General features: G+C 33.9%; 1 protein-coding gene and 1 long non-coding RNA gene across 4 annotated transcripts; both read left to right on the forward strand.

Annotated features, from left to right (window-relative positions):
• The first annotated feature begins 2,532 nt into the window (after window positions 1-2,532).
• LOC110281585 (LEAF RUST 10 DISEASE-RESISTANCE LOCUS RECEPTOR-LIKE PROTEIN KINASE-like 2.5) lies at window positions 2,533-6,282 on the forward strand. Its single transcript, XM_052261816.1, has 2 exons — window positions 2,533-2,575; window positions 5,690-6,282. The coding sequence occupies exons 1-2, from the start codon at window positions 2,533-2,535 to the stop codon at window positions 6,280-6,282; spliced, it is 636 nt and encodes a 211-aa protein (XP_052117776.1).
• A 785-nt stretch (window positions 6,283-7,067) lies between these two features.
• LOC110281586 (uncharacterized) lies at window positions 7,068-10,569 on the forward strand. Of its 3 annotated transcripts, none has more exons than XR_008009420.1 (10): window positions 7,068-7,243; window positions 7,340-7,416; window positions 7,886-8,090; window positions 8,277-8,357; window positions 8,450-8,517; window positions 8,684-8,787; window positions 8,862-9,045; window positions 9,223-9,623; window positions 9,742-9,819; window positions 10,249-10,569. It is a non-coding gene; the product is annotated as an uncharacterized LOC110281586 (long non-coding RNA). The 3 variants fall into 3 exon arrangements; XR_008009419.1 differs by having other exon boundaries at window positions 10,295-10,569; XR_008009421.1 differs by having other exon boundaries at window positions 7,891-8,090; window positions 10,295-10,569.
• The last annotated feature ends 1,560 nt before the right edge of the window (window positions 10,570-12,129 follow it).

Below are 12,129 nucleotides of genomic sequence, written 5' to 3' on the forward strand. Positions count from 1 at the left end.
CACGTGGCAACACGCGATAGGAGGAAGAGGACGCGTCAGCGCTGACGTGAGCACGGAGCTGGCAGCGGGTCGGAGAACGCGGGTCAGGCAGGCTCGGGTCGGATGCGGACTGGGCAAATCCGCGTGCGTGCTGGCGGCGACACGTGGCGCTGTCTGGGACCGTTGATCCTGGGCGTGGATCCAACGGTTCTGGATGGCGTCTGGGGAGAGAGAACCTGAAGCGGTGACCGGACTTCCGGCGGCGCGTGAGGGCGCGTCCGGCGGCGGTAGGCGGCGAGGTCGGCGGCGTTGGAAAGCTTGCAACGAGTAGAAGACGAAGGTGGCGGCGGTGACGAACCAAGGCGTCAAGAAGATGTCAAAAACAGAGGACAAAGTACTGCCGGTGAAACAAGATAAAAGAGGTAGAAACCAATTGTTTCTGAAAAAAATAACCTAAACTCTTGATACCATGTTAGAAACAAGAGACTGAGAGAGTAATCTTAAAAGTGTATTATTCAGTCTGATCAAAAGTACAATGTACAAGGGATATATATAGGTGCCAGAGGAATCAAAGTAATAAAAGTATAGAATCCTACAATTAATATACAGATATGCCATATAAATATAAACGATACTAACTGATCTAAAATGATTCTAATGATTCTCTAATGATTCTCTAACAATATGAAAGCTCTTTAACCCCAAATAAAGAGTAAAGTATTATTTTTGTCCCCCAACGTTTCGGGTAAGTTTCAAAGTTGTCCCTAACATTTAAATCGTCCTATTTACTTAGATATGATTAAAAGATAATTGAATAGCTATGTACCGTAAAAGATTGATATTATTAAAGGATAAAATTAAAATTTTTTTCTGTATATCATTTTTGTCCCTAACGTTCTCATTCTATTTAAGTTCCTAACATTTTAAAATCGTCTCAATTTTGTCCCGCCGTCAATTTTATTAACAGATTCCTAACGGCAGGACAACATTGAGTCAATTTTGAAACGTTAAGAACTTAAATAGGACGATTTAAACGTTAGAGACAACTTTAGAACTTACCACAAACGTTGAGAATAGAAACGATACTTTACTCCCAAATAAATTATAAAAGAACAAAAAAGAGTGTTAGAAGAGAGTGTTGACTTCTCATTTTATACTCTAAATCTTTTTCAATTTGAGCATTTTTTCTAGTTTTGTTTAATGATTGTCCTTTTGTTTTCAATATTATCTATCTTTTTGAATTTGAACATCATCTTCAGTTTCTTTTCTAATTGTCTTTTTATTTTCACTTAGTCTATTTGTATGCACAGTTTAGATTGATCATAGATTAAAATTAAAAAAATAAAACATTTCTGATAAAATTTAGTAATGTGTGTGTGTGTTTTTTATTCAAATAATACAAGTTAATACATATAATAATTAGGCTACCCAATACTATATGAAAGCTCTTTGATCCCAAATGAGTTATAAAAAACAAAAAAAGAGTGCTAGAAGAGAATTTTGGATTCTCGTTTTATACTCTAAATCTTTTTCAATTTGAGTATTCTTTCAATTTTATTTTATATATGATTGTCTTTTGTTTTTCATATTATCCATCTTTTTCAATTTGAACACCATCTTTTTTTTTCTCGTCATTCCGATCCTTTAAAATCTTTACCTTTCTTCAAAAGTTTTATTTTGTTCTTTCTAGCTAATCGTTATTTCTCTTTTTTTTTCGAATAACTTGAATTTACAGTAAAAAGTACAAGAAACAAAATACATCAACAATGACAATTAATCAGAGAACGTCTGAGGTATGCATCTAATAAATTATCTACAAGTGTGGATTCTAGGTGGATCATCCCGTTGTAAGACGTGTGTGTGGGACAAATTTTGAGAGATAATATTATTGTAGTCAGATGTCTGACATTTGTAGCACCTTTTCAAAAGTGTTCATAGGATGTAAGAAAAATTATGTTGTTAAGAAGGTTTTGAAAATTAGATCAGATCAGACAATTTGATCGGATTAACTGAGAATTGGTTTTTTAATCGGTCCGGTTAATTTTTAAAATTATTTTGCAAAAAATCAATGAAAAAATTGGATGAATCAACGGTTAATCGACAAATCGAATGAACCAGTCCGATTTTTCAAAAGCTTGATTCACTGTCCAAAAGAAAAAAAAAAACACCCAAACGGCAATGCAAAATCCCCCTCCCTTCACTCTCGCAATTTGACAATTTACAAAACGTAAATTCTATCAAAGAAGGCAAGAGCAACCCCCACAAATAGCTGCCACTCACCCTCTTTTCCTCGCCGTGGAACATCGCCGTCGTTCGGGGTCGCCCAACTTACCGTGGCACGTCGCTCATCTTGTCGGCTCGCCTCTTCGGTATCCGGCCTCTGCTCACCTCGCCGTTGCTCACCTCTATGGTAAGCACTCCTCGGCTCCTCTCCTCGTTGATGCAACTAGCGTCGATCACCCCACTCATGTCCCTCTATCTCCGGTTCGTCTACTTTGTCTCTGTCGCCGGCTCGCCGCCCAAATTGTCTCTCTGCTCGCCTCTTCGTTCTCCATGGCGAGTGAGGTCGTTGCTTTCTTCTTCGACGTCGTCGACGGTAAGCTCCTCGACTCTAACCTTGTCGTTCTTCCCTGACTCCCTGTATAGTCGCCGTGGGTTCTTCAATTACTCTTAAATTAATTTTTAAGATTTTAAGCTGAATTTGTATTCTGAGTTTTGAATTGGATTATTTATTTATTTAATTTGTTAAATGCTGATATGATTTTGAATTCAATTTAATTTGGATTTTGAGTTTGAAATTGGATTCAATTTAGTTTTTGTTGCTGCTGTGTTTTTAGTTTAGTTTGGATTCAGAAGTTAGATTTAGTTGCTAATTAATGGATTAAAATTCAAACTAAATATAATTATATATTTTGACTCTCTTATATTCAACAGGTTTAAAAATTTGTAATTGAATTAAACTTTGTTTTGGCTCTACTTGCTGATATGAAATGGATTCTTTGTTTAGTTTTTCCGTTTTTGGATTCTCTGATTTTAGATGCTGAGTTTTCTATTTTTGAATTCTGAGTTTTATTGTTGAATATTTGATTAGAAGACTCTGTTAAAATTTTTTGTAATTCTGAATTCTTTGTTGCTAGTGGTTTGAGTTTTTATGTAAGTTTGTATTCTATTTTTTTTTTTTGTGATTCTTGAATGTTATCTTCTAGATTCTGGTCTCCAATAGCAAAAGTGTATGTTATTGTCAAGTTACATAATTGGATTCATTGAAAGATACCATGAAAGATTGAGCCAAGAATGTGATTAGAGTTGAAGAAATTGTTCTAAAAAATGAACTTGCATAGGAGAATTATGCAGCAACAGCTTATTGTTGTGCAAAAAGTCTCATAGAGAATAAAAGAGAATTTGAGAATGAAAAAAAAAATTGATTCAATTATGATCTGTATGTCTTTTACACATGTACAAATATTTATACTAAGTCACTGTATTAGTTCTATAATCTCTACATGTATATTGAATTTATATTGAATTTTTAATAATTTTATTGTATATTTAATTAAACTGGTTTAATTATGATTTAATTTCGGTTGAACTATTAAATCATTGAACTAATTATTTAACCAGTTTAACGATCAATTCGGTTCTCACAAGGTTGTTAATCACAAGCAGTTTTTTGTTTGGACGGAGTAATCACAAACAATTTAGATTAATGTGTATTTAACCTTTTTTTACCGTTGGACTTTACCGATAAGTGTTTTATGTTATTTTGTGGGCTGCTTAGTTAGTAGAATTGCATTGATTTTTTTATTTTGTCATGTTTTAATATTGTCGTTCCAATAATTCAATTGAACATTAGTCCTAACATCTTATTCTTAAATATTTAAAATGCCAAGAGTAATTGGCCATTTCAATCCCCAATGGTCCTGAGAACCAACCAGTTTTGTTGCCAATGTTGAAAATTCGTTCATTGTTTCTTCTTTGGCTATTGCGAAAAATCTCCTTGAATAATATAACATGCAACGAGAGCAGAAAATTTTAATTTAATTATTTGCACTACTTTTTTAAAACCAATCCTAGATCATAATAACAAACTAAATAAGTTTTTATTCTTTTTTATATCATCATCAAAAAACGATTTACCGTAACATCAGTTCAAAACTCCACTAATACTGTTAAAAATAAAATGGCACACGGTCATTTAATTGATTTTATCATTACATTATGTCACGATTTAATATTCTATACTATATCAATAATTGATAATTTAAAATATTTTTTACCCGAAACAAAAACAAACAAAAGCACTAAAGTCAGTAAAAACTATTAATTTTACAACAGATATTGTTATAATAACAATCAATTGGTTTTAATTAAATCAATTATTTAAATAAGGATTTATCTATCTTGTGTCCTAAAAGCATATATTAAAATTATAAAATAAAAAAGTTTTTATTATAAATATAAAAAATTTAAGTTTTCAATACATTTAGGGTTAAGTACGATTTTGGTCCCTAACATGAAGGCCGAAAATTTATTCGTCCCTAGCCTTTTTTTCGCTACAAAATGGTCTCAAAGGTTCCAATTTGTTTTAAAATCATCCTTCGGACGAAAATACCCTTCTCCCTTTTTCCTCAAAATCAACAAAAAACAGAAGCTGAAGCTGAAGTTGAAGCTGAACTAAAAGCAGAAGAACAGCAGAAGAAATAACAACAACCAGATGCAGAACAACAACAACAACAACAACAATGAATCATGTATACAGTTAACTATTAACAGAAATTCAATAACCTAAGCTAATTCTATCAAATCTAAACTAATTCAACAACAACAATTCAGCAGCAACTTTCATCAATTCAATACCCACCTAAAATCAACTAACAGAAAATTAAAATTCAGCTAAACAAATCCAGAATCAAATCAGGAAACTAATACTAACCAAAAACAGAAATTGAAAGCAAAATGGTAACCTGGATTATGAAAATAGAAAACAAAAAAGAGGGGGACAGGAGAGGTAGTGGTGGAGCACCGACAGTCTAAGCATGACGGGAAGGGGCTGGAGGTGGCCAAAGAATGTGCTAGCCGAAGTAGAAGAGGTGGCCAGCCTAGAGGCGGTTGTGAGTGGCTAGAGAACTAAAAACAGAGGCTGGGCCCTGTTTCACTTGTCAAAGCCACAAAGAACTAGGAGTGGCCAAATAGAAGTAGGGCAGAGATGAAGTGCGGAAAGGAAAGAGAAGATGAATGTGATGGGTTCGCAGGCGGCACGGCGACAACAGGCTGGCTGCAGCGAGGGCACAAAAAAACGGGAGAGGAGAAAGAGAGAGAGAAGAAGAAAGAAAGAAGGACGAGGAAGAAAGAGGGGAGAGGAGCAGCAGCGACGGCGACGGCGAGGATCAATGGCGGTGGCCCTTCCCCTTCCCTTCCCCCTCTTCTAAACCAACTCCCCCTCCCTCCAGTGTGCATGATTCCCTTCCCCCTTTCTCCTTATTTATGTTTTTGTTTTTTTTCTTTTTTAATTAGAGATATTTTTGGAATAAAAATTAAAATTTTGGTAAAAAGGACGATTTTAAAATAAACTAGAACTTTTGGGACCATTTTGTAGTAAAAAAAGGCCGAGGACGAAATAAATTTTCAGCCTCTACGTTAGGGACCAAAATCGTACTTAACCCATATGGAGAAGTATACAAAAGATTCCTTAACAATGGTGGTCCTGTAGCTGTAAAGCTTCTTAAAGCTTGCAAAGGGAATGGTGAGGAGTTCATCAATGAGTTCATGAGTATTAGTAAAACATCTCATGTAAACAGTGTTGCATTGCTCGAATTCTGTCTCAAAGGTAACAAGAAAAAAGCTCTTGTCTATGAATTCGTGCTGAATGGATCGCTTGAAAAGTATATACATAACAATGATCCTGTAACCAATCCACCTTTGAGTTGGGAAAGGCTACACCGGATTGCGAAAGGGATAACTCGAGGGCTAAAATACTTGCACCGAGTTTGCAACACGAGGATTCTCCATTTCGACATAAAACCAAACAACATCCTCCTAGACAAGAACTTTAACCCTAAAATCTCAGATTTTGGGTTGGCTAAGCTGTGCTCAAAGACACACAGCATTGTCACAATGTTAGATGCTAGAGGGACAATAGGGTACATAGCTCCAGAAGTATGGAACAGACACTTTGGTGGAGCATCGCATAAATCTTATGTATATAGTTACGGAATGATGATTCTGGAAATGATGGGGGGGAAGCATAATAACATAAATGCTGAGGTAACTAGTCATTCTAGTGAGTTGTATTTTCCTCATTAGATATACAAGCATATTGAAAGTGACAAGAGTAGTGTAGAATGGCAAGGTGCTAGTATGAGCAATGAGGAAGGTGAGATAGTGAGAAAAATGATCATTGTAGGGTTGTGGTGCATTCAAACAATTTCATCAAAAAGACCTCCCATGAGTAAGGTCATTGAAATGCTTGAAGGAAGCATTGATCTGTTGCAAAGTCCACCTAAGCCTTTCAATTTTTTCCCAACTCAAACCAAAATGGAATCTTGTACAACTTCTTGCACTAATGATTCATTTCCCCCCACTACAAAAAAATAGTGTAATTATCGACGTCAAAAATCGACGGCCAAGCTTTTCATCGATATTTTTCAACGGCTAGTCGTCTATAAAATAGAAAAGAGGTGATTAGAAATAAAATATTAAAATCGACGATAATGTCGTCTATTATTTTGGCAACCTTCTAACCCCTTAATATTATCGTCACACAACCGACGAAACAGTAGTTGAAATTTTTTTCCCTTTAAAATCGACGGACTTGTTCTCTATTTTAATAATTAAAATATCGACGATTTTTGTCGTCGATAAATTTAGACGATAGAGATTTCTTTTGTAAGTGAAATAGGTGGTGTAGATTTATTATATAAAATCGACGGCTAAAGTGTTGATTTTTATTTTAACTAAAATCGACGAAACAGCCGTCGATTTTTATCCAAAAAAACATCACTCCCGCGTTTGCTTCCCGCGTCCCTTGTTTCACTCATTACCCCCAAAATTTAACCCCAATCCTTGAGACAATCAGGGTTCAAGGTAGTGAGGCTTCTTCTCCTCCAACACCTGAGAGTAGAGAGCAGATACGGAGTCATGGTCACAGAGAGAGGCAGAGTGCATAGCTTCTTCTTCTCTGACACCTGAGAAAACCTGCCGTCCTCTGCCTGAGAGCAGAGCTGCTTCTCCTTCGCCGAGCCCGCCGCCGCGCCATCCTCTTCATGTAAGTTCCTCTCTCTCTCTCTCTCTATATATATATATATATATCACTTTATCACATTGTTATTTGTGAATCTACATATAAGTTCTTCTTCCACAGATTCGTCGTTGCAACGTCTTTGCCAATCAGCGTCGCTATGAGCCCGTCGCCAAAGCACGTTGCCATCGCAGTTTCTTGTAAGTTCCTCTCTGTCTCTCTCTGATTATTATATTTATTTTTGTAATTTTTGTATCTACTATTTTCATCATGAAATTCTAAATTTGCGTTTGTTAAACCTAATTAGCATAATCAATTCATCACATTACTTCAGCTCAACTAGTTTGTTAAACCTAATTGCGTTTGTTTATTTTGCTTTTGTTAATGTGGAATCTAGCTTGGCAAAACTAAATTATATTTTGAAATTTAAATCCCTTTCAATGCTGACTTACCAGACTGAATTGCACTGCAATGTTGATGAAATAGTTAATTAAAACAATTATTAGATAGAGGAGAAAATAGTGAAGCAAGAGGTTCTTTTAGTTGATCAATTTGCATGATACTAGTTATATAAAAGTAGGGTAAGAATCCGCAAAGAGGGTTGCAAGTAATTAATTTCATATTAGTATATATATAATGTAATGATGATAATAGTATTTTGTCTTATAGCGCAGTCACGGTGGCTCAATCAGTTAAAATGTGGTGGACCAAATAATCTGATGTAAGTAAAGAATGCAAAACTTGCTGATTATGCAGACGGAGCTTTCACAACAAGTAAAATATTTGAGTTTTTGGACTACAACAAGTTTCCATTAGTGACAAAATGACTGAAATGAACTCTATCAGTGTCTACTCAAGCCCCGTCAAGCTTCAGGTTGCTATTATTTTCAGTGTCAACCTTAAATTAGATTTTCACTTGGTTTGAATTCTGTTATTTTTCTGTTTCTTTATTGGAGTTTGTGCTCACAATTTTTAAGTAAGGTTTAAAATTTCTGTTTAGAAAATGCACATGTTCTGCATATGTTATTATGAAACTCCACTATTTTTGTTTTCCCTGTAGGTTTTTGTCTTTGCCGATATTGATGACTTCAAGGATCTTCAAGATACAATTCAAGATGTTGCAAGAACTTTCAAGTCAAAGGTAGTTGCTCTTCTAGCCTACAATTGGAACATTCAAACTTTCCTTGCAATATGGTTTAGAGTTTTTAATCTAAGTCTTTCGTTCATCTGCAGATAATGTTTATATATGTTGATATATGGTGAGCCAAATAATGAAGAAATGGAGAACAGCCACGTCAGAGGTAAGAATAATGTTGATGTTATTACTTTTGGGGTATAAAGGGGTATGATTGATATAAAAATAGTTTTATGAGCCTCTATATATCAGTATAATTTTTTTGCCTTTTATTTTGTTTCTTCGTTTGGTTATAGCACTTTTATTTTAATTATACTGCTGTTGTTATGTAGGGCTTTTTTATTTTTGACTGGGAGGGACTTGACCGTCTTTGCCATCCTCATGGATCAAATTATCCCTACTGCATTAAATCTGCTGCAATGCTGGAATTGACATGGTATAGATCTTCAACAAGTAGAATTTTTTACTAGAACTTTTTGAAATTGTTCATTTATTTAAGATTACATACAGGTAATGGTGGGTGTAAAATTTGAACCATTTATTGAAGATTTGACCTCTCTTGTTAAATCGGGGAAAGTACCAATAAGCATAATTGATGATGCTGTTGAGCAAATTTTGAGAGTGAAGTTTGCCGCTGGTCTTTTTGAATTTCCTTTTTAGTGACAGATCTTTGCTAGATACGGTTGGATGCAAGGTAAGAAAATATCTCTTTGACCCTTTCTAAGTTGATTTTTATTTCATGATTCAAAAATCAACATCATTGCAGGTAATTGTGTAAACTATTGCTGCTTAACTATGTCTATATTTAAATAAAGTCAAGTGAGCAATAGTTAGAAAATTAGTTCTAACTCTGTTTACCCTCATTGTGTAGCAACATAGAGACTAACACACGAAGCAGTTCGAAAGTCCTTGGTTCTGTTGAAAAATGGAAAAGATATTAGCAAACCCTTTCTTCCATTGGATAGGAAAGCAAAGAGAATCCTTGTTGCTGGGACTCATGCCAATGATCTTGGATTTCAGTGTGGAGGTTGGATCAATTATCATTTGTTTTAAGAGTAGTTGAAGGTTTGAAGATGGAGTTACCAAGCAATGTGGAAAATGTGCACACTGAAAGAGAAGATCCTTCTCAGTTCATCACACATAGAGCTAAAGATTTTGTTATTAGCATGAAGGAAATTGAGCATAGATTCTTTCGTACTTTTGAATCTGGTAGAGAGGTTTCTAGGCTTCTAGAAGCTAACAAAATTATGGTTGGATATTCTGAATCCAAAGGTAATTTGCTACTTAATTTGAGTTACATGTTTAATGTCACATTGCAGAATTTTGTTGGTTAGTTGGTAATATTTTGAGCCTAATTATGAATCTAAGTGCTGATATTCAAATTGTTTAGGGAAGCCTTCTGCAATGGCATTGCTAAGAGCTTTTCGTTCTGTTTTCCATGGCGAAAAAGTAAGACCTCTTTCTAAAGGTAAGTTCTTTTTTCATTTCTGTGAACTGTGAAGTGAAACTCATTATATTGTAACATCTAAAATCCAAAATGAATATATAATCACCTGATAAACATACAAAAATATCAAACTCAAATGCTAGAGTAATAAAAGATAAGAGCCATCTATCAATGAAGGAAAGCTTAATTAACACAAAATTTCTAATATTGAATTCATATTTTAATCAGAAAAATAGATTAATAAAATATCATACTCTATCTATTTTAAAGTATCTTTTTACGTTTTAGATTCATTAAAAATTATAACTATATTACATATATACAAAAAATTAGCCACCAAATAAATTATTTGTATAAAATATGTATTAAAATTAAGTTAGATAGTATATATATTTAATATAGTTGAAGGTTTTAAGAATGCCATTATATTTAATCTTGGATGCTATGAAGGCAACAGTGGGAGCTGAAACTGAAGTTATTTAATCTTGTTGGTTAGTTGCTAAACAAATCCCAACATTGGTTATTCTGATATCTGGGAGACCTTACTTTTGGAGCCACAATTGTTTGAAAAGATTGATTCATTTGTTGTTGTTTGATTGACTGGTTCTGAAGCACTGGGAATCACGGATGTTATCTTTGGCGAACATGACTTCAAGGGTCAATTACCAGTGACTTGGATTCGAAATGTCGAACAGCTCGATCAACCAACCGATAGAGTTAGTTCACAAGAACCCTTGTTTCCTCTTGGTTTCGATCAATCAACCTGTTATCTAATTTTCTGTTAATTTTATTTCTATATTTAAAAGTTTGTTTGTATTAATTGATTACTATTTTTTAAATTAAAAAATAATTAAAAAAATATAGCTATTAAAATTGACGGCAGCATTGTCACTTTTAGTTGGTATCTAAATAATTAAATCGACGGCAGTTTTGTCGATTTTATTAAATCAAATATCGACAAAAATGGCATCGATTTTATATAATAATATCGACGGCAATGTTATCGATTTTATTGAATCAAATATCGACAAAATTGGTGTCGATTTTATATAATAATATCGACGGCAAGGTTGTCGATTTTAATAAGTAGGTAAAATTTCCAAACTCATATTATAGACGAAAATAATGTCGATTTTATTAAATTATTATCGACGGCCATGCAAGCCGTCGATTTTATTCGAATTTTGAAAAATCGACAAGGTTGATAGCGACCACCATCGCCGTTTATTTTGCTGTCGATTTAGCCATCGATTTTAACGATGTTTCTTGTAGTGCCTGCTTATTAGTATAATCATAGATAAGTTTTTTTTAGCATGTTAATAATTCACCTCTTTTATTGATTATGTGGTTAGGAATTTGATCACTACTCTTGGAAATATAGTATCAGTTTTGTAGTCAAATATTCATGTGGCATGATTATTATAGCATAGGATCTTTTATTATTTACATGCTACTAGTGTACGTTATTAATTAGTTTCTAATTTTATATATATATTACTAGATATCTTTCATGACATTTCATTGAAGCCCTAAAATAGTCAACCATAACTATACTGCATATTATAGATTTATAAATTTGTTTTAAGCCGAGTTGGATCTTGAAAGAGGTGTATACTGTTTAAATTAATTTTTTTTGTACATCTTGCATCTATATCTGTTAAAAGACTTCTTGTTGATGAGTTGACATTTTTTATCAGTGAATTTTGTCTTGTTAAGGAGTTGATAAGTTTTGGTTTATAGGTAAGTGTGATGTGAGAGTGGCGGTATTGATGAATCTGTCTCTGTTTTAATATAAGAGTGATAGACTCTGTAAAGTATTGTGTCATGTGATGTGATACCATGAGTTTAGCTTTTTTGCTTGTTTTATTTTGAAGCAACAAAATTATTTTTTGGTTTTTCACGGTATCTCCCAACCCGCCAGATTAAGGACTAATCCGTCGCGGATCAAAACTCCGTTTAAAGGTTTGCTACGATTGACTAATACGTTGCTGCATGCACAAGGCGGGATTTCATCTCTCGACACTTGCTTAAGCGGAGTAGTGAATTAACTACTAGACCAATCCAACTAGGTTGAAGCAACAAAATTATAATAAAACTTTATGTCTCATGTTTAATCTCTAACAATACATTAGATACATGTATTTTGTATAATGTTCTTTCAAATTTTTTATCTCACTAAATAAATAGTAAATATTTGTCACGATATTCATATCTATCATAGACATAGATGTGGACAGCAACTATACAAAACTTTTTGTTCCTTGGACACTCAATCAACCTATTAAAAAAAATAAAAAACAGATAAGATAAAATGATAGTATATGTAATTCT

This window comes from Arachis duranensis, chromosome 5 (assembly GCF_000817695.3).
Source record: "Arachis duranensis cultivar V14167 chromosome 5, aradu.V14167.gnm2.J7QH, whole genome shotgun sequence".
Classification (NCBI taxonomy): Eukaryota; Viridiplantae; Streptophyta; class Magnoliopsida; order Fabales; family Fabaceae; genus Arachis; species Arachis duranensis.

Bases quoted from the DNA above. Each gene is read 5' to 3' on its own strand.
- LOC110281585 (XM_052261816.1), top strand. From the start codon at position 2,533: ATGGCGAGTGAGGTCGTTGCTTTCTTCTTCGACGTCGTCGACG. The intron at 2,576-5,689 runs GTAAGCTCCTCG...GTGGTCCTGTAG, and splicing joins CTTCTTCGACGTCGTCGACG to CTGTAAAGCTTCTTAAAGCT.